Consider the following 26,997-nt stretch of genomic DNA (forward strand, 5'->3'; position numbering starts at 1 on the left):
TCCTCCACCTCCTAGAAAGCTAGACTGCCCCGGCTGGTTTGAAAATAAACCAGTCAGGTACCTTTACTGCCCAACTTCCCCCCTTCACACTGATTTGTCTCTAGGTCCCCATTGTGGATCCATGGGGCCCAAGATGGCCTGACTGTGCGTTGGGGGTATCATTAGTTTTTAGCCACTGCAAGGAGGTGAGCACCAGGGGCACTGCCACAACCCCCCAGACCAGGGGGGTGGGGAGGCATAAGGGGGACTTCTCAGGAATCGGGCCATCGACAATAGTGGAGGGAAGGCTGCAAGAGGGTTGGAGGGGTCTGCTCAGGGTTCTATCTCTGGCAGCTGCTGTGTTGCCTAGGGAGTTGTGGGTGGGGCAGGTGGGGGGGTTACATGGATAAAGGGGCTGCTAGTGGTAAAGGCTTTGAAAATAAGAGAAAAGGGGGAAATGCCACCGAACACACAGGGATTGAAACCTCCAAAAGCCCAAGGTTGGTGGGAATCCAGCACCAGGGGGGGAGCCCCCGAAGGCCAAGGGATCAGCGTGGGACCCTGGGGGAGGGGAGAGGAGCCAAGGGAAGGCCTCCCAGCCCTTGCAGACCAGCATTCCTGCCCAGCAGCCTCCTGTCTGCCCAGTCTCTTCTTAGGCTGCAGCTCAGCAGGCCCCTGGGGGAGGTATTGGTTGCAAGCAAGCACCTGAATATTGCCTAATGGAACCAGCCCAAGCCCAACTAAACCAGGTGAGAGGGAGGCAGGTGGCCGCTGCAGCAGCCCGAAGCCTCCTCAGGCTTTGCCTCCCACCTTCTGCTCCATTCTGTGTCCCTTAGCCAGGACAGGGCCTGCTGCTTCCAAAGTCACCCACGTAGTCCAGTCCCGGTGTAGCCACAGGCCTCCCGCCCCTGAGCTGGGCTGACATCCACGGACCTTATCCGAAGTGCCCCTGCCGCCTCCACACCCCGCCCCCAAGACCTGACCACGCCCCCAACGCCCGCCCACAGTGGGTGGGGGCATGGGGGCTCCGTGTGCCCTACGGGGCAGGGCTTGTGCTGTACAGAGGGGGCAACCCTGCCAGCTTGGTACCCTTGTCCACAGAATCCATGAGAGCCCCCCAGCCCCCCCCCCCAGCTCAGTCAGTCTTGATGTGGCCGTTGGCCAGGGCCAGGGGGCCGCTGGGCTCCCCGGGCTCGGCGTTCTTGTCAAAGCGGAGGCGGAGGGTGTTGCGGATGATGAACTGCTCCATGATGAGGGCCCCGCAGAACCAGGGCACGGCGTACTCCAGGGTGATAAGGCCCATGAAGTCAAAGTCGAACTGGGAGTAGTCCCAGGGGCAGGCGTTGAACTGGCGCAGGATGAAGCCAGTGGTGAACTCCCACAGGTAGGTCCAGAGCGTGTAGATGAGGCAGCGCACCAGCAGCGGGCAGCGGCCGCGCAGGCGCAGGTACATGCGCTCCACGATGAGGATGGACGTGCCGTAGATGAAGAGCGCCCACACGCTCGTGACTCCCGGGAACTTCCAGTTAAAGTTCACCACGAATTCCCAGGCCGCCGTGAACATCACCTCGCAGAAGTAGCCATGGATGGCGTACAGGTACCAGCGGGACAGCGCCGTCAGGGGCTCGGCGGAAGCCATGGCGCTGACTGGGGCTGGCTGTTAGGGACGCAAAGGAGACACACGTGAGGGAGGAGGGGAGGGGGCAGGGCCACAGACGTGCGCGCCCCAAGTCTCTGGAGTGACCAGGCTGGAGGGGATTTCAAACCTGCCTCTACCTTTCTCTTTAGTTACTCATCATACTCCTAACCCTATTCCATGTTCATTACTTTATTTCATATTCGTTACCTGAGCCAGGTAGGCATGAGAAATAAAAGGAAGAAAACAAACAGCCCCACTGGCTTCCTCTGAGAAACGCTACTCAAGTGCTACTTGGAGAGAGGTGTCTACTACACTCCCTATAATAACTTCTTAGGATGATTGGTAGTCAGTGGAAGAGTTGGCTGTCCTGGCCCACCAATCACCCCCATTTCCAGGCTACTTGCTAATTTTTCACTAGGCCCGTCCACTGGGGTCCCCATCTCTTCCCCCACTTCTTCTCAAACTCAAGTGAGTTCCACATCACTCATACTTCTGAGCTCTTTCTAAGCAGCCTGTCACATGTGTCTTTTATGTGTGTGTATGTGAACATATACATAGAAGTTACCATTTTAACTGTTTTAAAGTATACACTGAAGTGATATTAAGTACATTCTCATTGTTGTGCATCCATCACCACCATCCATCTCCAAAATGTTTTCATCATCCCAAACTGAAACTCCGAACTCATTAAACACTATCTCCCCATCCCCTCTCCAGCCCGTGGCAACCACTATTCTACTTTGTCTCTATGAATTTGACAACTCTAGGTATCTCATTTAAGTGGAGTCATGCAGTATTTGTCCTGTTGTGACTGGCTTGTGTCACTGAGCCTAACGTCTTCATGGTTCATCCATGTTGTAGCATGTGTCAGAATTTTCTTCCCTTTTTAAGGCTAAATAATATTCTATTGCGATCTACCTAGATATATTTTGTTTATCAATTCATCCATTAATGGGTGTTTCCACCTTTTGGCTATTGTGAATAATGCTGCTCTGAACATGGGTGTACAAATATCTGTTCGAGTCCCTGCTTTCAGTTCTTTTGGGTATTTACCCAGAAGTGGAATTGCTGGATCATATGGTAATTCTGTTTTTATTTTCAAGGAGTGGCCTTGCTGTTTTCTACAGCAGCTATACCATATTACATTTGCACCAGCAATGCACAAGGGTTCCAATTTCTCCATATCCTTGCCAGCACTTATTTTCTGGTTTCGTGATGATGGCCATTCTAATGGGTGTGAAGGGTTGCTTATTGTGGTTGCGTTTGTTTTTAACTGCTCCATTAAGTGGGGTTTCTGTGTTGAGTTTCAATATTGAGAGGAAACCAGTGGGCTGACAGAGGAGAGAGTCCTCCCCTTTACTTCTCATTCCCTTCCGATCCTCTCTTTTAAACCCCACTGGCCTTCAAGGCCCCATCATGCTTCTCCGAAGACTGGCCTGGCCCTCCACCAGCAAGTGTGTGGACCACTCATTTGACCCTTTACTCAATGCCACCCCTAGTTACTATCCAACCAGCCTGTGTACTCCTTGATGGCAGCAACTGTCTCCCGGTCCTCTGTTCTGCGGCCTTGGTACAGTCCTCCCCTGAGCAGGCGTTCTCTAAATGACACGTCATTTATGTGGAGGGTGGGGTGGGAGAGTTCAGGGTTATACCAAGAACGGGCAGGCAGAGCAGGAGAACATGAACCCCAGCTCTGCCAGCTGCCAGTGGACTCCAGGCGGACACCTCTGGCAGTCCTCTCTCCGAAGTGGTGGAAGGGACAGAGGTTAACAAGATGACATTTGCAGTCTGCCCACCTGTCTGGGAATCCCAGCCTTACGTCTCAGGTAAAGCAGACCTAGTCACAATAATGCCTACCCATGCACATTGCTTGGTGGTCTTCCAATCACTTTCATTCACATTTTGTCATTGGTTCTTACTAAATTAAGACTTGTGTGAAGGGCAGGTAGTTTGACTTCCATTTTTTAAGAGAGGTAGTTGAAGCTCAGAGAGAAGTCATTTGCCCCATATCCCAGGGCCACTGAATGGAAGAGGTGAGACTAGAATCAGTATCTTTTGATTTCGACTTCAAAACTCATCATACTTCAGCCATCTCCTAGACATGCGTGCCTAATGTCACTCCCCTGCTCAAAAACATTCAATGGTTCCCCATTTTCTAATGAAACGCTGCAGTGTCCTTGGCCTGGCATTCAAGACTCTCCCTGATCTCACTCCAATCTACTTTTTCAGCCTAATTCTCACAGTCCAGCTCTCTGCGTCTTACCACCATCCCATCTATTGTGTTTTATGTGCCTTTCTCCTCTTGCCTCCACAAGTACAAACCCAGCTTACAGGTTACCTTCAGAACAAAATCTTTTTCATCCTCCCAACCACAAATCCTTTCTTCCTCCCCTGAATATCCACAGCATGTATTCTGTCTCTCTTTGGTACAGATGATTTTGTTTCACTATGTTGATAACTTTCAGTCCCCAGCCAAACAGCTTTCCTGTGTTCTACACCTATTTACCCCACTCCTTCCCGAACACCTCCACCGAAGTGTCGCATAGGCACCTCATATTCCTTTCCTAAATCAAACTCATTATCTTCCCCCCCAATATCTCCTATGACCCCCATCTTTTTTTTTCTTTTTTCTTTTGGAAATTAGAACACTTTGTGCAATGTTTTGGTCCACTCTTAGCTTCTTTTTTCTTTTAAAATTATGCAATTAAAGGAGCACCCAGCACACAACTCGACACAGAGAGTGTGGGAGGACCGGCCGGTGATAGGAGCCCAGGCCCCTGGCCTCAGGCTCGAGCTGCCCTCGCTGCTCCGGCCACGGCACCGAACAGCAGCCCCTCAGGGCCCGGGAGGGGGAAGGGGGAAGGTGGTTCCAGCCCCAGTAGCTTTCCCGTCCCTACTGGTGCCCGACTGTCAGCGCGTCTTGTCCCACACCTGTGGCCGGGAGGGGACCGCTTGTCCTCTGTCCAGCAGAAGGGCTGGTCACCTTCCCTTGCTGCGAGGCGAGTACGGAGGGCCTCCCGCTGGAGGTGCCGCCTCAGGCCAGGTCACCCAGGTCCACCTCAGGGATCGTATGACCCCCACCTTGATTAATGGTACCACCATGCACCCAGTTAGCAGAGAGAGGTCATTCCTGCTTCCTCTGCCACTTCCCCCCTTTAACCTGAACTCCCTGAAAGTAAGGACTTTGATTCAGCACTGCATCCCCAGGTGCCTAGAATAGTGCCCCGCACACAGTAAGCATTCAGTTCAAGAGTGAAGACATTCTTGGGACTTCCCTGGTGGTCCAGTGGTTGAGTCAGTCTTGCTGTGCAGGGGACGCTGGTTCGATCCCTGGTCGGCAACTAAGCCCACACGCGCAACGAAGAGCCCGTGCACCGCAACGAAAGATGCCATGCGTGTCACAACTGAGACCCGACGCAGCCAATAAATAAATAAATATTAAAAAAAAAAGAATGAAGACATTCCTATCACTCAGCAATTGCTACATAACAAATCATCCCCAAACTCAATGGCTTAAATAAACTCTCATTTATTATTACAACTCACGTGCCTGTGGGTTGGCAGATCTTGGCTGGCCTCAGTCACAAGGCTGTGAGTCATCTGGGGGCTCTGTCCTATGCTTGGCCGGGATGGCTCTGCTCCACTTGCCTCTTGTCCTTCTTCTGGGCCTAGTGGACTAGCCCTCCAAGGTCTTCTCATGGCAAGGGCGGAGGCCCAAGAGCGAGCAACCCAACTGCACCGGTGCTCTTCAATACTAGTTAAGTTGTTAAGTCACACCCACTAACATCTTGTTGGCCCAAGCAAGTCACATGGCAAAGCCACCAAGTCAGCCATTAACTCCTATACTTTCTACCTCTTAAACATCTTTGAAATCCATCTCCTCCTTGTCATTCCTCTTTCTCATTCCTGCTCTAGTTCAAGCCCCATCATCTCTCATCTGGATGACTCCAATGGTCTCTTACTTAGTCTCCCAGCCTTGCCTTGCTCCTTTCAGTTTACTCATCACTACTGTGAAAGAGTGTATAGAAACAGCAGTCTTTCTAAAATGCACATCCAATGTTTCTCCCCACTTAAAGCCCATTAGTGGATCTTTAACATCTACAGAGTAAGGCTCAACCCCTAGGCGTGACTGGCAAAGCCCATCGTGATCCACTTCTGCTTCGGAGCCTGTCCTCCAGATCTCTCCATTGCTGTTTTTGCTACTTGGGGTGCCCTTCCCCCACCCATGGCCTGCGAAGCCATAATCCTCCTTCAAGATCCAGCTCCTCTTCTGTGAAGACTTTCCTAAACACCTGCAACTCTGGAGCTGTCCACTGCCCTGTCCACCTCTGCACCTCATTCACTTCTGTGATAACAGTTAGCATTTGGCTTTGCCATGATTCCTCTGGAGGCCAGCACTGGTAGCCACCTGATGAATGTTTAATACAACATTAAGAGAAAAAAGCAGGATTCAAAGTGGAATGCTGAGTATGATTCTGATTTTGCAAAGGCATACATACATGTAAATATCAAAAAAAAAAAAAAAAATTTAGCCACAATCGTCTCTAGATGGTGACATCATAAGTGATTTTTATTTCCATCTTTATACTTTTCTGTAGACTCTAAAATTTTTTTCTAACTAGTATGTATAATGTATAACTTTTATAAAAATAATGGTATCTCAAAAACATTTGTTTTTGTTTGTTTGTTTGTTTGTTTTACTTTCTTTCTTTGGCCACGTAGCACGTGGGATCTTAGTTCCCCGACCAGGGATCGAACCCGCACCCCCTGCAGTGGAAGCGCGGGGTCTCAACCACTGGACTGCCAGGGAAGTCCCTTAAAACTATTTGTTGAATGACTATATATTAATCTTCTTAGCGCCTTGTATATAGAAGATGCTCAGTAAATTTGCCAGACAAATGAACTTAAGGAAACCTGAAATTGTGTAAAATTAACGCCCATTCTTCCCTGCTGAGCCATGCCCAACAACAAACCATGACTCACAGGTGTGAATGGTGTGTAGGGTTAAGTGCAGAGGCTCCAGATCCTAACTGCCTGGGTTTGTGTTGTGGACAATAATACCCCCCACCTGTGGGATCTAGGGCACATTACCTGACCTCTCTGTCTCAGTTTCCGTATAAGTGAGAATAAGAAGAGAAACTACCTCTAAGGGTTACAGTGAGGATGAATGAGCTAAGAGATATCCACTACTAGGGATACAGCAAATGCTCAAAAAAGGACGGCTTTCATTTCTGGCACAGAGCCAGGATTCCTGGTCCGCTTCTCCCTCCCACCTGTGGCAGGGTCTTTCTGCCCCTCTCCTCACTAGCAGCCGGGCAGCCTTCTGTGCCAAGCAAGTCAGGTCTTCACCTCCACCCAGAGCACTAACCCGGCAGCCAAGCTACCCGTGAAAACAGTAATCACACACACAGCCCATGGAACAAAAACTCAGCTGAGGAGAATCGACGTGAGCTTCCAGCTCCCGTGTGGCTGAGGAGGTTTGATGAAAGGGGAGGGGTCTCAGAACCAGCCCTGTGCGGGCCTGGCTTTAAAAGAAGTGTGAGTGAAAGGGCCAGCATTCCTGGCAGTTTCTCAAGCTCTCGTTTTATCCTGAACTCCCAACAGGTTGCTAAGCTCTGCCCAGAACAGAGCTTGGGCTCCAGGGAAACTCACAGAGGAGCGAGGAGGGGTCCGCAGTCCGAGGTAGGTGGACAGTGGTGGCCTGGAGACCCCTCTGCCTCCTGCCCGACTCAGGGTCCTCTGAACGCAGGTCTGTCCACCTGACAGGCACTTGTAGCCCTGGCCCCTCTGTCCCCCAGGATCCGGAGAAGGGACTTCTTCAGACGTGCTCTTCAGCAGCCTCATGTAACTGGTGGAGTCATCACTCTGGTCAGTCCCCTCCTTGATGCTGATTTTAAAACCCTACTCTCCTTGCCTCTTGGTCTGATCTTTTGGGGAGGCCAAGAATGGTTTCCCAGTCGGTTACAGATCAGAGGCTCCAGCCACGCCCACCCCCCGGAGCAGGTGACTTGGAAGAGTTGGACGCCCAAACCCTATGGAACAGAAGCAAGATTAAAGGAGTAGCTGTCAGAGGGAGAGAGGGCAAGCTGCCGAACAGAAGAGGGGATGTGGGGAGAGAGAACAGGGCGAGCCTGAGGCCTGGATTCTGTTTTTAGAATCTCCGTGCCTGGAAGAACACGGGTAGGTGGAGGGGAAGCATACCTAGGCGAGGTCAGGTGGTGTCTGAGGAGACCTGGACTGGTCCACGGAAGATGAATGGGGTAGAGCTGGCAGGGGCCAGGAGGCCGGGGTGAGGACAGGGACGGGGATGTGAGGCAGTGTCGTCAGGTGGGATGGCAGCTCACGCTGTGACGGGACAGATGCTAAAATTAAAGGCAGGCATTGGCCTGGGTGGATTTTCAGAACTCCACCCCCCAAACCCACTTCTAATAGTCACAGGAGCTGTGCCTAAACTTTGAGCTAGGACAGGCTCCCCTCCCTCTGCTGGGCCCAACATCCCCCATCCCTGCCTGGCCTCCCCCAACCTGAGCCCTTTGCCCCAGACCCTTCCAGTACCTCCTTGTTCAGCCCTGGGATCGGAGCCCCGGGTATACCTGCATCAAGAGGAAGCAGCAGTTCACGGGATGTTGCTTCTTTCTCCTCGTGACAGGCATAACCATCCTGAGGACCATGACACAAAGATGGGACAGCCCAGGAATGAAAGCTCAGGGTGGAGTAGTGAGGAGAGCGTGGGCAAGACTGAAAGCAGAGAAAAGAATTTGCAGAGCAGTGGACGGTTTCACAAGCGGGATTTTAGGGAACAACACTCAAGTACAAGAGCCCTCATGTGTGATGAAAGAGCCAGGCACACGGAGTTCCAGCGAAGGGCCAGAGCCCAAGGAGAGTCATCAGGACAGGGCACTGCCCCTGCAAGGAGACAGGTGGGGGAAGGGGGAGGCCTGGCTTTCAGAGCGCTGCTCCCTAGGAGTATCTCACTTGCTGCTCTTGGAACCTGCTGAGCTATTCCTTAGGGTGAGCAGTTGAGAGGAGCGAAGAGAATGCCATAAAAGTCCAAGACGGGCTGGAGGCAAAACCAGATGGGATGATTGTTCTTGGTTTTGCCAAAAACCCCCACCTTGTAGCATCTTAACTTCCTGGAACAACACGATAACTCTGGGAATTTTTGTCCAGAGGAGCATCTTGCTAGAAAATCAGGATTCCCCTTCCATGCAGACAGGCTGGGAAAGCCTTCCTCTTTCACCTCATTTACTTCCCAAATTTCACTCCCCATCCCCAGGCAACAAAACCATTACAGTTAATTAATACCACTGCTCTGGAGAGATGCACCGGCCTTCCCGGGGTCTCTGAGGACAAGGCATTGGGGGCACAGCTTGAGCAACCCTGAGTGCAGTCTCCTGGTGGGGTAGTGGAATTAATGAGGGGTGGGCGGTCGCCCTTCCCTCTGGGTGCCAGATGCAAGTTCTGAAACAGTCCTGAGCTTCCCCTGTGGTCATCAGGTTGAGGAGGAGGAAAACATGGGCTTGCTTCAGGGCCAGAAGGGAAGCAAGTGGGGGAAGATACCTGTGGTCACTGGCTTGCCCAAATGCCATAGAGTTCCACCCTCTCTTGCTGTGGGCACCCCCCCAGGAAAGCTCCCTGGGATGGTCCTCCTGCCACTTCCCAAGTCACAGTAATAATCAGGCACTCTTCTCAGCACTTTCCATGTATTAACTCAGATAATCTTCAAGCCCATTTCATAGATGGGGAATTTGAGGCAGAGAAAGGCTAGAAAATTAGCCTAAGTTCTTACAGCTCCACAAGGCAGAACTGGGATTCGAACCCAGCTCCAGAGCCTTCACTCGCAGTCAGCACATTGCACTGTTCTTGAGCCTGCCTACAGGCTCCTTTGAGGGCACTACCGTTTTCTGAGTTTCTGCTTGTGGAAGGCTGAGATGGTATATGGAGAGACAACAGGAAGCAAGAAGGATGTGAGCTTCTCGGTAGATCATCAGTGAAGCCCAGAACTGGTGTCAGAGCTCCTGAAGGCTCTCAGTCTATTCTGAGAGGCCAAGTTCTGTTCTGAAGCCACGTTCTGGCAGCGTCCACACGAAGATCCTCCACGGTCACGGCTGACCCTCACAGGACCATAGCAGCAGCCACCCCTTTGGACCTTAAGGCACGTGCCATTCAAAGACCTCTCACCAGGACACACATTACCCAGAGCCTCCCCGACTGCCAGCCTGCCCCAATGCTGCCGGGAATCTCAGATGCCCCAGCCCTGCCATGGAAATGCCAGCCAAGAGCAGTGGCCAGCGTGCAGGCTGCCCAGAGAAGCCCTGTGCCTACAGCAGCAACAGCAGCCAGAGTATCAGAAGCAACCGATCCGTGCAGGGCAGCAGGCCGGGGAGGATTTTAGACAGCCTCAGATGCTGAGCAAATCCCAGCTGGCAGGTGCAGGGGGGGCAAGTGGGCTTGGGAAACGGAGTCAGCCTGACACAGAGGCTTACCAGGGCTCAGGCAGCAAAGGGCAGCCTGTGGGTGGGGACTGCAGGCTGGGGTTCCTGTGCGTTGCCTGCAGGACCCTTCCCAGACTTTACATGGCTGCCTGTCTGTTGTCATTGAGATCTCAGCTCAACCATCACCCCTCAGAGGAACCTCTGATCCAAAATAGCCTCCCCGTCACTCACATCATCCCATTTTAGTCATAGCGCTTTCACTTTCTGATATTTTGCTACTTGTTCATTGTCTGTCTCCCCCAATTAGAGTGAAAGTTCCACAAGGGCAGGGCTCTGCCTTGTTCACTGCTGGGTAACTAGTGCCTAGAACAGTGCCTGGCAGTAAGACCCACTGATACCTGTGAACGAATGGATTGATAATGAATGGGCCCAAACAGGCGCAGGCCCTTAAACACTGATGAGAGCAGGTATAAAGAACTAAAGAGCTCAGCCTTTCTCTTCTCCTCTTTCTTGGGAAATATAGCCTTTAAAATTTTTTTATATCTAGCATTTTAAAATGTCTTTCTTTTTCCTGATTACAAAAATGACATTTGCTCACAGTTGAAATTTAAACACTGCAGAAAGGAATGACATAGAAAGCAAAAGTCCCCCATCATCCCACATCTTCGAGAAAATCACTTTTAATGGTGTGTTGTGTACTCATTGAGATTTAATTTAGTTTTAAAAGAAACAAATCCATGCATCATAGAAAGAAAAGGCATTCATAATTCCAGCAAACTAGCAGCCATTGTCATTTCCCCTTTGTGATCTTTTCTCATGTGTTTAGTTTACAAGTTACCATAATGTACTTATCCTGTAACCTGACACTTTCACTCATTACATCATAATCATTTTTCCAAGTTGTCATATTTCCTATGTTCTCCTTATTATAATGGCTGTGTAATATTCCACCAAGTGGAAATCTATAATTTACTTAACCTAGCTGTTCAACAAAGGGAGAACAACTGTTCCCCATTTCTACTCTGACAATGACACCACAAGAACATCTTTTTTATGCCTGTAACAAGAGAATTCAGCCCTTTTCTTTGCTGGAACTATTTCCTAATGAAAGATTTCTTAATGAACAATTCTACAAGTGCTATCACTGAACAAAAGGGTACAACTGTTTTAAGGCTGATGATGTAGGTTGTTCTGGGGAATTCTGTGTAATGCGGGGAATAGGTCTCCGTCTGAGCCACCGCGTTCCCACACTGGCCTCCACGACCATCTCTCCACCCCCCACCCCACTCCCACAGTCCAGGCTCTCTCACACCACCCCGGCTATAAATCAACTCGGTAACACACTTCCTGAAAGACCCTCCAATCACAAACTGATTTTGCAAGCCTCGGTTGACTGAAAAATAGATTCTAGCCTTGAGTTTTAAACTCTCAACTAGCAGTGGAGTCAAGATCTATCTAAAGCTGAGAAATACCCGGTTACCCTTTCCCTCTCTGCAAACTCCTACATAGAAGCTAAGGGCTCTGGGCTCCCATGGACCAGTCCAACAGCTCCTAAAACTTGTCCAGTCAAGAGTGCAAACTCACCAGCGCTCCCTGCCCTGGTTTCCGGGGGAGCTCTCCGCCTGCTGGCCCCCGGTCCCACAGTGGGACTGTCTGCCCTCTTCAGACAGAACAGCCTTTAGGCTGGACAGCCTCTGGGGCTTGGGAGAGCAGCCAACTGTCATTTTTTAAAGCATCATCAAGGAAAAGCCAGAGGCCGAGGCTGGAAAGAAAGGCTATGTGAGGACAGGTGAGACTCCCCAGCCAGGGGGCCGCTCGCCCTACATGCTGCTCCTCTGGACTGAGGAGGAGATATGGCTGAAACATGGCAGAGGCAGCAGAGAACTTGCTCCTCTTGACCCCCTGGTGGCCAAGTTTCTGGCAGCTAAGGCACCACAAAGCCTTCACCATCCAGTGCCCTGGATGCTCTACCCAAGGCCACACAAACCACTCATGGCTTCTGGGCAGAGTCTGGAAGCCTAGGTGAGATCCAGTTCCCACTGAACAGAGGTAAAGCCCAGGGCCCAAAGCACCCATGAGCATACAGATAAAGGGAACTGGGGAAGATGCCATCTCCTAAGTGCTGGGTGTCTCACATCACTCATGTCAGCCCATCTGGGTCTGACCCAGTTCTTAGAGGCCATGTGGCCATACGATGGCTCTAGCATGTGACATGGCCTGAAACTGCTGGAAAACCCCCTCCCATTCCAGGACCATAGCCCTTGGACCGGAAGCAGGCTCAGAACTGGAACCTTCAGACCTGCGCCCATGCTGCTGAGGCAGGAAGGGCCAGTGATCCCCTGGGAGCCAGTAACATACTCACCTATCACACCCGTGAGTGTGCGGCTCCGAACAGACATCAGGAACACTGTCCAGGAGCGTCCCGGGTTCACCTTTGTCCCGGTGCCTGGCTGGGCCTCGGTGCCATTCTCAACAGTGTGGGCACGCATCAGCCCCAGGGCTCAGCTGATCCTCGGCTAGTGGATGGGTGGCTTCCATTTGTCCCTGGAATTAAAGAGGAGGAGTTCATTAGCTTAAACTGCCCCCAGCTCCGAGCCACCAGGCCAGCCGGAGAGGCAGCCTCAAGGCAAACACCACAACTCCGGGCTCTAGGCTCAGCCCCAGACACTCATCACACCCAGGCCATGGGGCCTCTCCTGGAGCCTGGCACCTCCTCTCTGCCCTCCTGCTTGCCCAGGTCTGGTTAATCCGGAGATGAGAGCCCGGAATGGATCGCAGGCAGTTCACATGGGGGCTAGGACTCGGTGCTTCTTGTGCCATGAGTGAATGTGTGCACACTTGTAAATCTGAGCAGGGATATAATTTTAGAATCCAGCTCCATTCTCAATTTAGCTTCAAATTACACTCTCACCTTCACCCTGTAGTGGGTACATCTGTTCTCAAGGGCAGTCAAGAACCTCACGGAAGACAGACGATGTAGAGCATTTGTTTTAGCATTTGGGGAGCCAAGCACAACTACACCTGCAAAAACAAGCACGCCAACAAAATGTGTGCTAAAACCCTCTACCCGCAATCCCACTACCCTCATATTTGTTTCATTTTATTATTTTATTATTATTGTCGAGACCCTTCCTATTAACATCGGTAACTGACTACAAGCTGATATAAAGCTGACTTTGTAATGCCCCTTGCCACATACATATTTTTAATAGAGCCCTAAGACTTGACCATCTGATAGAGACGTCGACATTTTTTTGCTTTAATATGAAGGTGCTGAAGCTTCCCTGAAAATCCCTTGGATAAACTGTACCCTCTGCACGAGCCCAGGGACAGAGATCAGATCCAGCCCAGCCCTACAGAGGGATGGACGGCTGCTCAGAAGCTGAGAACAGTGTGTGACGGGGGTGGGAATTGCCCCCACCCCCAGTGGACGGCCAAGCAGGGTGGACCACAGAGGCACCACCTGTGCTGATGGCCACCCTCCTCCCTCCCCCAACCCCCCAGGCTCTCTGAGCAGGGGTGACTCGGGCCTTTGCTCCCGAAGGTGACAACTTTCGAGGCAGCAGCGGAGCCAAGAGAAGTGAAAGCGCAGGGGTTGGGGACCTGAAATTCACTGTGTGCACATGTGCTTGCAGGCAGGGAGGGCATGCACCCTCGGGTCTCTCCCCTGGGCCTCTGCACTGAGAGAAGTGAAGGACAGAGGGGTTGAAGTGCTGCGGGCTGCTGTGCTCTCCTGGCCTCTGTCCCTCCCCAGCTCCTCCACAAACAGGAGCCCCCAACCCTGCCCCACGTGTCCACACCCCTCCCTTCTCCCAGCCTGCCGGGCCGTGATCACCCTGGAACATACCTATCAGGGGCATGTCCAGCGCGCCCTCCACCCCAGCACCACCATGACCCTGTGCCTGGGGAGTTCGATCCCCCCCACGGGCACTTCCCCTTCTCTGGGCCCTAAGCAGGCCACATTAACAGTACTAGTCAAAACCAAACAGAAACAGAAACCAAAGCCCACATCCTGGCAGCACAGCCTGCTGGTCGCCACAGTTATCCCTGGGGGCCCGAGGCTGGTTAGGGTGCTGCGCTGGCAGATGAAGCGCGGCAGTCAGAACAGGCTCCCTCCTGGGGCCAGCCTCATGCTGGACACCTCCTGCTTCCTGGTCTGCAGGCTCTTCCCCCAGGGAGCTGGGCGGGGGGCGCGCTGGACGAGGAGGTGATGGGGTCCCACCTCTGCCTCCAAGTGCACAAGCTGTCCCCAGACCCCTCTGACACTCTCTGGCCTCTTAGACCGGGTCCCAGGGTGTAGAGGGCATGAGGCTCCCTTGAGGACAGCATGACCTGAACCAGAAGTTTTTGGAGTAGAGGAATGTGTGAAGAGCCCTTATACAACTAACATGTGGTAGTACTTGTACTTTTTCAAGTGTATCATCTCTCGTAATTCTCCCCAGACTCCTGCAGGGAAGGCAGGAATTATCCTACCTCCCCACCCCCACCCTGTCCCCAGCCCTGCTGCATTTTAAAGATGAAAACACTGAGTCTCAGGATATTAAGAGATTAGGCTAAATCCATACATTTGTTTCAAACCCTGGTCCTTGGGCTCCAGAGTCACCCCTCTTGCCATATAGCATACCTTCAAACTGCTTTCCATCCCAATCTCATTCTCAAGGCACACATCTGCATGCACTCATCCTTCATTCAGTGTAATCTACTTAGTCCATCCTGTAAGCAGCTTATTTGTAAACGTACAGCCAAGTCTGTCCATCCAGCTTCTCCTTCAACATGTCCCGATGCCCCAGAAGCTTGAAGGAGCAGAGACCACCATGCAATTTCAAGCCCTCTCTAACTGCCCTCCTCTGCAGCCCACCATACCCACTCCTCCTTTGAGACCCTGCCCCCTCTTCATTCCTTTGTGATGCCATGCTCCCACAGCCCCCCAGTTATTCCATCACTGATGTTCCCACAGGACTTTGAACAGCCTCCTATTGAAACATACTGCCCCATCTTAAAATGATTATGTGTCTGTTTCCCCCTCCACATGATGAATTCCTTGAGACCATGAAACTTCTGTAGGATGAAGGGACAAGCTAGGTAGAGAAGGATCCAACTAAATTACTGGGTGATTGCAACATCCAGTGTTATTAACCAAACATAATGATGTCTGGTGTTCTTCTCTAATTTTTAGGCTACAATCATGGAAGGGTTCTCTCCCACAAAGCACCATAAACGTTGGTTTACAACGGGCAGGGCTGTCTCTGCAGACCAGGGAAGAAAGGAGGGTGCTCGCTATCCTTTCTCCCACCTCCAAGAGCCATCACCCAGGCTGAGAGGTGAGGATAGATGGGGTGAGTGCCTTGGGTCTGGACAGTACAGAAGACATGTTACATGAGGAGGGATGGGGCAGGAACAGAGCGTCCTAGGCATCCCGGGAGACACCGCAGGCTTTCACATGGGCAAGGAGCCAAGCTCAGGTTCAGGTCAGAGAATAACAGTGCCTAGTCTGTTATTTCTACAATGTGCTGGCACTCTCAAAAGAAGCATCCAGTTTTCATATATAGGATTCATTTCCCAAAGAGGTTTAACCAGCAGCTGCTGGCAGGAAATTCCCTCTGCATCATTCTCTCTCCTCCCCTATAACTATTTAAGGTAAGCTGGGCTTGCAGGATTGAATCTCTGCTTCTCTGACCAGAACCTCAAAATCAAATCTACCCCCATCCACCACCCTTCTCTATGGGCTGGAACCTAAGAGTGAAGCCAGGAAGTGGCAGGCAAACACTATCCCTTTTTCTCTCCTGTTCTCCTCTTCCCAAAATCACCCCACCCAGGTGCCCATAAAGTAAAGAGAAGATGCCCCAGAGACCCATTGGGGAGCCCTCTGGTTTTTCAAATCCTCCCCAGTTCTTCCCTTTTGACCCAGAACAACTGCTTTTACTTGTCCTGTAGTAAGACCAGCCCTGAACACAAGTGGATTGGCAACTTCCCAAACCAAGGAGTGACCATGCTCAGCTACAAATGCAATTGGAATGCCAAACACCCCCCAGGGGAAAGGCTGTGTTTGGTCAGCTCCCCCTTGGGAGCAAGGAGACCCAGGCCCTGGGGCCTGGCTGGCATGGGGAAGAAAGGGTGTAGATAGGGGATGGACCCCCCCCCACTTGGCCATGTCCTTCCATTCCATGCCCCTCACTCTGGGCTTGGAATCTGGGTTACCCTGCCTGCTGGACATCTCACCACCCCGTCTTCTGTCTCACCTGCAGGCTACCCTGTCCTGACAACCTCCTCTTCTTCCTTCCTCCTCCCCATCCAGCCCACTCTACCTGACACACCCCTCCCAATGTCCCCCCTGGAACCAACCCTGACCACCCATCTCCTACACCTTAGAGGGTGGTCTCTGGCCCTGTGCTCCTTTCCTTTCCCTCCCATCCCACCCCCTGGCACTGGGTAGCTGCTCCTCACTGCCTGAAAGGCTGGACAGCTGCTGGGCTCTCTAATTAGCTGCCTGGCCGCCGTCCCAGAGCAAGGCATGTGTTACTGTAAAGAGCTGCCTCACCTCCCCTTCATCAATAATCCCCTATGCAGATCCCATCAGGCGGCAGCTGAGGGGCCCTGGAATCCTCATCACGTGAGACCAGCAAGGCTCCTTCTGTCAGCTGGACAGGAACAGGCAGTGGACTCACAGCCTCACCCACAAAGTGACCAGGAATTTATGTGTCTGGTTTCTCCCTGTGACTGCCCACATCCTTCGGATGTCCCACAGGTGAATCCACCGCACCATGCCTTTGGAGCAATGGGGACCCTGCCCCTTCGTTGCTTCCCCGGTGGAGGCAGAAAGAAGCCCAGTTGGTCTTTCGGAGGACAAATCTGGAGCATCTCAACAGCACGACTCCCAATGCCCTACTTTTCACAGCTTGCTACAGCCAAGCCACCCCCAGAGATTTCTAAACAGCCAGGGGACCTGGTCCCAGAAGTCGTGTGGAGGCTGGTTTGTTTATACGAGGTGTTGTATTCCAGCAAATGTTGACTGAGTACCTGCTGAAGGCCAGGCACTGTACCCCATGTGAACAAGACAAGCTTCCTGCCCCCTTGGTGCTCAGAGTTCCGTGGGGAGACAGACAATACGTAAGCCAGCCAGCACTTACTGTAATGTCTGGTATCAGGCCACGAAGGAGGGCAAAGGCCTGGTAGGGGAGAGAAAGAAACTAGATGCTGGAGGGCGAGTCTTAAACTTCTCTAAGGATCTAGCATCAGGGCATAGATCAGAAAGACACAAAGAAGCTTTGCAAAGAGCTTTGGGAAAAGCATTCCAGGCAGGGGGAAGAGTAAGTGAAACAAGCTAAACAAGTTTGAGAAATAGGCAGGCCAGAGAGGCTAAAGTTTGTGTAATTAGGGGTCAGACATTCCCTGCCCCTTATCGCAAGAGTCATCTGGTGATCCCTACGGGGCCAACTAGGTCAGGGCAAAGTGCCCAACTGCCAAATAAATGTAGCCAGTCAACTGAAGACTCTTCTTGCAGGCAGGGGCTGGAAACCGTGAATTCCTTATCAGCTGTTACTTGGCAATTTTATTAACAAATGAAGGGAAGGTGAAATCCTTTGACTCATGGCCTGGAATTTCCATCTGTTTCTGATCAAAAGAATTTAAGTAACTTTACCAGGTCCTCTCTAGCCTGGCTGTTTCACCTTAACAAGAAGGTAAATATTCCTTTTTACTCCAGGTAGTTTGTTGGATTTTCTGTCACTTACAATCAAGAAAATTCTAACTAGCACAGGTGAGTTTTCCTCATCTGGAACACACCTAGCTGGCACGAGAGTCACGTATCTGAGCACCACCTACCCATCTCTGCTGCTGTGAAAACCAGTGGCTCTGCCCTTTGCAGGCAGTAAGGGGCAGAATCTCAAATAAGAAAGTCAGATGCCTGGCATGGTGGGTGAATCTCAGCAGGATGGCTATAGCTCTGGGGGCTCCAAATCACCCTTCTGGTCACTGATTTTGTCAGTTCCCCTTGACTTACCTGGTCCTTGCCAGCAACTAGCACACCTTGACTTCTACAAACAGGACATGTGAAAACTAGTAGCCTAGAGATGAGGCCCAAGCCAAGATCAAGAAGTGCACAAAGAGATATTTTTCTGAAAACTGCAGAACTGCACTACCCAGTTTGATAGCCACTAGCTACATGTGACTCTTTAAAATTTAACTTTAAAAATGAATAAAATTTAAAAAGTCAGTTCCTTAGTCTCACTAGCCACATTTAAAGTGCTCAATAGCTACATGTGGCAAGTGTCTACCATACTGGACAGTGCAGGTGTAGAACATTTCCATCATCACAGAAAGTTCCACTGGACATTGCTCTAGAACTTACCAAGGGTGATGAGAAGGCTGCCAAACACGCAGACCTAAAGCTGAGCTGAGCTTCCTTGCTCTTGAAAATCCTCTTTTTTTTCTGAACAGACACCACTGCCCTCATTCTCTCCCTCAAGCCTAGTTAACCAAGGCTGCCATTGTGAGATGGGGGAGGATGAACCCTTGTTCCAAGAAAGTCACTGTCTACTGTCTGAAGAGTGACTTTTATCCGAGAGGCCAGGAGAGGGCCCTGGCCATCGGTAAAATGAGGCCAGCCCCTGAGTCTCTGGCTATAACTCAGTGTAGGGGGTGCTGCTTGGAGTATTTAAGAAACTCCAAACCATTCATTGAGTACCCTCTATGTGCCAGGCAGGTGTCACACAGGTCATCTCATGAGTCCCCTCCATGAGCCCATGAAGCAGGCATTAACTCCAATTGACAGGAGGCAAGGGAAGCTCAGAGGTTAAACGACAGCTAGAAAATGGGAGGGCCAAGGGTTTCATCAGCACTTTCCCCCTGCTACACCATTCATGGGAGATGCAGATGTGCAGACAGGAATTAGCGGACTTAATTTACCTATGGCAATGGGCCACCTAGAGCTGCCCTTTGTTCTCATGGCAGACAATCTCATGTAAGCTACCCCTTCCAGCCTACTCAAGCCCACCCAGGGGCTTGGGAGAGCTGCCTTCCAAGGGTCTGCCCATGAAGGCCCGGTTATTGAAAGACACCACATCAGAACAAAAGGAAGGCCACCAAAGGAAGTACAGAAGATAAACCCTGGAAGGGGGTAGGGGTCAGACATGTAGCATTTCTCCTGGCCAAAGAGGAGAAGGGCATGATCAAATTTTTTGTTTTAGAAAGCCATCTGGACCACGAGTTCCTTACCTTTGCATCCTCATGTCCTGGATAAAACTTGACATACAGTAGGGACTCAAAATCCAAGTGTTGAATGGAGGGAAAGGCACGGGGGCAGGTCCTCCAAGAGTGAGGGGCCTGGCCAAGAGGAGCTTGAAGGGCAGGTGGGTTGGGGGGAAGACCGAGAAATGAGTTGTTCTGGGGGAGCCGTGATGGGTGCTGTTTGCTCCATACATGACCCAATCTGACTGTCCCTTTCCTTTAAGTAATGGCCCAGAGGAAAGGCCAGCATACACTGGGCTGGGCACTGACTGCAGCAGGCCCTTCCACCGTGGGCCTTAAGCCCAGCAACCCTGGCCCCTCACTCAGCCTCTCGCCAGACAGCTCCATCTACTGTGAAAGTACCGAGCCTTGCAACACTCTCAAATATGGCTCCAAACAGCACTTAGGCAAGAGTAATTAAAGGGAATGTTATCTCAGTCAGGCTCTCATTAGGCACGTAATTAGACTGCTGAAAATAATTAACATTCCTTTTGACAAAGGACGCAGAGGACCCATTACATTCATTAGGACGCCTCAAACCAGCCTGAGGAAGGCCCAGAAGAGAACTCATCACCTCCCAGGCCTGCACAGGACAGAGTCAGCATCCGGGAACCTAGACCAGGTGGCGAGTCCTGCCCTGGGCCAGGCTCCTGGGTGAGCGGGCACAGATGGCAATGGATGCCTTCATGTATGTATTACAGATAACAATAATACACTCATACAGGCTCACAGAAAAAGAACTTGAAGGAAATGTATGACTATATCAAGATGGCAGGCCAGGGGCAAATGCCTAAATCCCCCAAGTCCCTAGAAAATGACAGAAAAGACATTTTCTAAGAAGAATAAATCCATTACAGCACCAGAAAACGAGGGAATTATATGAGCTCCCTGAAGATGGAAGCAACTGAGAATAAACAGATACAGAAACCACAACCCCCCAAAATAAAACCATGGAATAATAATAATAATAATAATGATACTCATACAGCACATATATGTGCCAGACACTGTTCTAAGCACATATTATCTCATTTAACCTTCACAAAAATCCTTTGAAATACAGACTATTATTTTCCCTGCTTTACAAATAAGACCCAGAGTTACACAGCTTTCCCAAGGTCATAGTGCTAGTAAGTGCCAGGGCTAGGATTTGAACCCCAGCAGCGTGGCTGAGGATTCTACACTCAGTCAGAGGAGTGGCTCTGCAGGGTCCAAGTTTGGAGAGATTAGGGGCCCAGGAGAGGCCCTGAGTGGTTGGTCATAGGATTTGGAGGAGCCAGGCAAGCGGGCTTCTGCCCCATCTCTCCACCCAGGCTCGTGCCAGGACATTAGGGTAGGGAGGCAAGGGGACACGTAGACGGCTCCTGCATCCCCAGCAGGCACATCCCACCCTCCTGTCCACAACCAGGGGCAGCTGGCTCTAGAGCACGGAATCAGGGTTCACACAGAGGTGACTGAAAAACCTCAAACTACAAAGGGAGAAACACGACCAAGACTTACCAAACATTTGACAAAAACCAAAACCACCAAAGAAGCACCAAATTAGAGAACAGAAGTTCTAGCTGGAAAACAAAATTAATAAAGTCACCAGAATGAAATGTTTTTCAAAGTATGATTAATATCCTCTGAGGGATAAGAGGGGCTTCTGAATCTATGAACCCAAACAAAACTGTTGCCAGAAGAATGTTAAAGATCTCAGAAATGAAGGAAATACACCATGGTTAACCACTTATCTCTGGATGAAAGAATAGAACGACTTTATTAAAATTTTTCTTTATATAGAAAAACTATTTTTCTAAACTTCCTATATCAAACATGTGTTACTTTCAGAATTGGGAAAGTTATTTTTTAAAATGCCTGGCACGAGGTAGGTGCTCAGTAAGGGGGTAGATCCTGCCCCCTACACCAACCCTTGGCCGCATCCAGACTGGTACATAACTTGCTGTCCCCCAATTTCTCCATCCATGCTCCCGTCTCCGGGTCTCTGTGCACACTGTTCCCCTCCTGGAATGCCCTTATCTATCGCTGTTTACCCAGATTTGCCTGTCTTTTAAGGCACACTCAGAGATTACCCTTGTTAATGAAATGTCCCTGCATCGTACCTAACCCACTCTGATCCCTCCTCCTCCAAACTCCGAAGGGCACTTAATTCTCCAGGGTCATAGGACAGCTCTCACTGAGCTGTCCTGTGGGGTCACAGTACTGACAACTTACATGTCCTTTACCTTTCAATGACCAAGTCTTGTCTCCCCAACTCAATGGTAGGCTTCTTAAAGACACTGAGAGGGAACTAGCTTTCGTTCCATACCCCACTGTGCCCAAATAAAGCTGAGAAGCTTTCACAAGAACATTCTTATGTGTCAGTTGAGTGAATGACGAATTAGCTTCTGTTCCTGGTGGGAGTAGGAAGAGGAAAACTATTGTGGAAATGCGGTTTCTCAACAGGGCTGGGCACAGCACAGCAAGGCCCTCCCACGTGGGCGATGCCCTCGAAAATGGGTCACTTGGTCCCAGATAGCTTGACCTCCCATGCCTTGCCTGGGATCCAGAAATACCTGCAAACCCAGGGTGGATGATTGGTAAATCTCGGGGCAAAATGTGGATAAGGAGGAAGACATTTATATGGTCTTAGGTTGTCTCCCCACAGATTGCTTATTAGTAGCGAGGAAAAATCAGTAAATGCACAGTGAAGAAATCGGACACCTTGACGAAGTGATCCAACTTAACATCACACGTAAGGGGCGAATGGACATCCGGTGCCTCTGGATGTAATACAATGAAAAAGATACAACATCACTCATGTGTATGCTAGCCAGGAGGGTATAACTCAGTCTAAATGTGAGGCAACAGCAGAGAAATCCAAAAGGAAGAACATTCTATTTTTTTTAAAGGGGGAGGAGGAGGTGGCTACATTCTTAAAAATGTCAATGTCATGAAAGACAAAGAAAGGCTGAGGAACTGCTCTGGATGAAAAGACTAAAGAGACATAACAACTAAATGCAGTGCTGGATCCTGGACTGGAGAGGAAACAAATGCTGTAAAGGACGTTATTAAGTCAATCAACAAAACTGTAAGACAACCAGCAGATTAGATAAAAGTATCATATCAAAGTTCAATTTACTGAAGGTTCTGTAAAACAATATCCTTATTCTTAGGAATCCACACTGAAATATCCAGAGAGAAAGGGCCATGATGTAGGCAACTTACTCTAAAAAGGTTCAGGAAAGGACCTCCCTGGTGGTGCAGTGGTTGAGAATCCGCCAATGCAGGGGACATGGGTTCGAGCCCTGGTCTGGGAAGATCCCACATGCCATGGAGCAGCTAAGCCCGTGCGCCACAACTACTGAGCCTGTGCTCTAGAGCCCGAGAGCCACAACTACTGAGCCTGAGTGCCACAACTACTGAGCCCGCACACCTAGAGCTGGTGCTCCACAACAAGAGAAGCCACCGCAATGAGAAGCCTGCGCACCGCAACGAAGAGTAGCCCCCGCTCGCCGCAACTAGAGAAAGCCCATGAGCAGCAATGAGGACCCAACGCAGTCAAAAATAAATAAATTAAAAAAAAAAAAAAAGGTTCAGGAAAAAGGGAGAAAGAGGGAGAGAGAGAGAACATAAATGATAAAGCAAATGAGGCAAAATGTTAAAAGATACTGAATCTGGATAAAGAGTATATGCGTGTTCTGTACTATTCTGGCAACTTTTCTGTAAGTTTGAAGTTACTTCCAATAAAAAGTTTGGAGAGGAACTTCCCTGGCGGTCCAGTGGTTGGGACTTTGTCTTCCAATGCAGTGGGTGGGGTTTGATCCCTGGTCGGGGAGCTAAGATCTCACATGCCTCCTGGCCAAAAAAACAAAACATAAAACAGAAGCAATATTGTAACAAATTCAATAAGGACTTAAAACAAACAGTTTGGAGAAAAAAAAACAACAAAGGGGTCCCTTCCATTAGACGGGGTCGGGTGGGGTGGGGTGGGGTGGGGTGGGGTGGAGCAGACATGGAGGGTGAATCCAGGGAGGACCTTTGTCATCACATGTCTACACTGGCCCCAAAATTCCAGCCCTGTCAAAATGTCCCTCATAGACACATTTCCTCTCCAATGTGGCCCTCCCCTTTTCTTACTTCTCCACCTATTTACTCCTTCCTCTACCCAAGATCAGCAATCTTCCAGGAGGCCGCCCTATCAGTACCACAGGACAGAATTGGTTAACCTTTTGGATCTATTCTTATATGTAGTTAATATTTTCTGGAGATGTTCTGACACCTGTTTTTTCCACAAGCCCATACTAACGAGTCCGGTTACATTTGTTAAGCCACAGCCTTCTAGGTGTTTCATGGTATTTCATTTCCACCCCCCAAATTTGTGGTTAGTCCTATTCATTCTGCCTGACTTTAGGCCTTTAGACCACGTTCATCCCTTCTGAGATCTCATGCAGGCTTTCTAGGGTAGATGCTCTGTTTCCCACACCCCACCACCATCACCACCACCTAACTCCGAAGTAAACCCCCCTCCCCTCCCCTCCCCACACACAAGCACAGCCTCCCTCCCCAGGTACTATGAGGAGGTGTAGCCACTTTAAATAATGCACCTCTTTAAATAAGAGGCAGCTGATGGAATCTCTTTAAGCAGCCTCACTGCAGGAAAGGGAATCGAGCAAGCCATCTCATTGTACAACTTCATTTATTAATTCAGAAATCCTTATATGCATCTTTTATGTACAGACTACTCAATGCTAAGTGGGTTGGAGTATGAAAGCTGAAGCACATCAGTGGAAATTCTACTGTAGCGTCAAATACCAGAAGCCTAAAAATAATAATAACCTCCATTCTGACAATGCCTTTTACTTAAATGAACTTACTTCAAGTTTATCTCATTATTCATGCATTCCTTCACACGTTCCTTAAACAATTACTCAGTATCTATGTCATGCCACCAGGTACACGCAAAGACCCAAGAGGCAAAGATCCAAGCTCGAGCCACAGGTAGCTGACATTCTAAGTGATCCTGGATTGCCCAACTAGCCCACTAGACACACACTGAGGGCACCAGCCACGATGGGACACCAGAGGAAATTATTCTAAAGAAGAGAAAATGAGTGAGAATCAGAAAGAAGCTACTGTGGCTTCAGCGCACAAATAAATTTTGTTGTTTCTAAGTACATGATTTTATATTATAATTTAGAATTATATTAATTTATTTTTAATTACCTTGGGGACCCTAAGTCTGTCAGTGCTGAGAGCCTCTAAAGATCTTAATCCAGCCAAACAGTAAGTAGAGGTCGCAATCCTAAATGCCAACAAGGGTCAAGCAGCCAACTCAAATTAGCGAAGACTCCAGAGCTATTAAGAAAGCAGGACTGACAGGAGAGATTTATTGTGGGGGGGGGGGGAGAGGGAGAGAGAGAGAGAGGGAGGGGTGAGAGAGAGAGTGAGAGACAGAGAGACAGAGAGAGAATGGCATCCATCATTCTGACTTGGGCAATAGAGGGGTCATTCCCTGAGAGAAGAGGTTGCCAGCAAAGATGTGCATCGGGGGTGACCCACAATGAACTGCATTTCAGATGCTCTAAGTGTGAGATGCCCACAGGACTCTAGGCTGGAGGCAGGTCTGGGACCCCCGCTGGATGGAGCAGCAGAGAGGAGGACCCTCTGGGGAGAAGATGCAAGGGGTGACATCCGGGGCTGGCAGAGGAGGAGGTACTGTGAAGGGGCCTGTGGAAAGGCCAGGGAGGGAGGAGGACATCAGGAAGGGGCCCCGCCAGGAAAGTGGAGGCAGGAGAGTGTCAGGGGTCACAGTCAATGGCAGAGGCAAGCCAGACAGGGACCGAGGAGATTTAGCAAAAAGAGGTCCCTGGGGACCATTTAAGAAGGAGGTGTGACTGCAGAGGGAGGTGACTGAGACAGTGTGGACAGATGACTCTTTTGAGAAATTTGCTTGTGAAGGAAAGGAGAGAGAAAAGCTGCTGGAGATGTAGAGATGGGGGCAGAGGGAGGCATCCCTTCTCCCTTTCTCCTTCCTTCTTTCCCAGATAAGAGAGACCTAAGGATGTTTAAAGGCCAAGAAAAAAAAACACAGCGAGGGAGAGCTTGTGGCTGGGACATACATTGTGGGGCACATATGGATGCTCTGGGCTGTCCTGAGGTCATGGGGAGAGCACAGCAAGCCACAATCCCAAAGGCCAAGGACACGTATGTCATTATAATCCCTTTACAAAGAGGAGACCTAGGTAGCCAGAGTTAAGGTCATATAAGTACTAAGGTGCTGTGGCCCAGACCCAGAACACAGATCTCCCAGTTCCTGGTCCTGGTCCTTCTTCCAGACCAGTAGTTCTCAATGGGGACACCCCTGGGATGGCGGGGGTAGGGGCCTTCTGTCAGCACCATGGTGGGTGGGGAGTGCCACAGGTACTTATTAGTGGGGACCTGGAATGCCAGACGCCCTGCAGTTCCCACAACAACCCACAAAAGAACCCCCCCCAACATAACTTTAGAACATTCCACTGGGCATTCTCAGAGGTGAAAAGCCCATTTATAATTATCGGCATCTAGAACCAAACTCCCTTTCTGAAATAAACACAGAGGATTTTTGCATGGTTTTAACATATACTGAATTGTCCAGGAATGCCACTGGAGTGCAAGTCGAGGGGATACTGTGCTTTATGTTCGGAACTTTACCAAGAGTGGTCCACCAGCTGGGAAAACCACGTCAGCCTCAGCGTCACCTCTCCTGGTATTCGAGTCACCCACACAACACACCTGTATCTTGTGGGTATTTGTAGCTGTTACATTCTCAGTGATTCTATGTACAGGTTCAAGCATCTGACTCTTTCCTTCTGTTTTCTGTGTCGTCGTGCCCAAACAATTACATACTGGAATATGTGATACTGTATTATAATTAACTTTTCCTTTATTTCTCTTTCACAATACAGTTTAGGCATATTGATTTTTTTTTAATTTACATATACAGGTATGTCATATTATCTATGAATTTTATTCGGGGTAATTAGGAGGCATTACAAATAATTGTTCTAATAAAAAGGGGCACCATCCCAGATTGTGGGATGCAAGGGAAACTGCAGTGCTGAGGGAAATGGAGGGGTGAGTAGAATCAGGGTGGCTTCACATGATCAATCCCACAGAGTAAATTCAATGGTCTTTTACAGATATTGACATGAAGTTCCTGAATGGTGGGTACACGACGTGGTCAACCCATGGGGCTTAAGACAACTATTCAATTGGGGACCTTTGGGAAATTTCATCTCCACGATTAATTTAAATTATACTATACCTCAGCATTTTCCAGCACGTAATGACAATAGGTAGAAGACCACACATCATCTGCAGGGCCCAGGGAAATGACAAATGGCTGAATGTCTGGAAGCAGTGATGTGTTTAGAAGAAGTCAAAGAACTAGGTGCCAGGCTTGGTCTGGGGAATATCTTCTTAATGCATGAGAAGATGAGTAAACAGTATGTAATAGGTTAAAAAGGCAGGCCAGAAATACTTAGGGCTCCGAATCTGAGAGGGGCTGGTTATTTAATGGGAGGGGAAAGGTGGCCTAAATTCCCATAGGCATGCCCGTCACTGCCAAATAGGGATGAAGGGTTAAAAAAAAAGTGTCCTTCAATCAAGAGGGGATAGCTAACTGATTCATGTGTCCTCCCCATCTGAGGACACCTGGGGACTGGGAAAAAAGGAACGGCACAGCCTGCTGGCTTGGGA

The 26,997-nt window shown here is 49.9% G+C and overlaps 1 protein-coding gene across 2 annotated transcripts in view; it reads right to left on the minus strand.

Annotated features, from left to right (window-relative positions):
• Nucleotides 1-1,112: 1,112 nt before the first annotated feature.
• TMEM229B (transmembrane protein 229B) overlaps nt 1,113-26,997 on the minus strand; it is a 35,849-nt gene continuing 9,964 nt past the window's right edge. The window contains exons 2-3 of one of the 2 annotated variants that reach the window (XM_061182679.1): nt 12,416-12,597; nt 1,113-1,632 (exon numbers count right to left, since the gene is read on the minus strand). In XM_061182679.1, coding sequence (XP_061038662.1) covers nt 1,115-1,632; nt 12,416-12,542 — 645 coding nt within the window. In that variant the 5' untranslated portion in view covers nt 12,543-12,597 and the 3' untranslated portion in view covers nt 1,113-1,114. Of the gene's footprint in view, nt 1,637-12,415; nt 12,598-26,997 lie in introns of both variants that reach the window. The other variant, XM_061182678.1, reaches the window with a different exon arrangement.

Source organism: Eubalaena glacialis, chromosome 2 (assembly GCF_028564815.1).
Source record: "Eubalaena glacialis isolate mEubGla1 chromosome 2, mEubGla1.1.hap2.+ XY, whole genome shotgun sequence".
Classification (NCBI taxonomy): Eukaryota; Metazoa; Chordata; class Mammalia; order Artiodactyla; family Balaenidae; genus Eubalaena; species Eubalaena glacialis.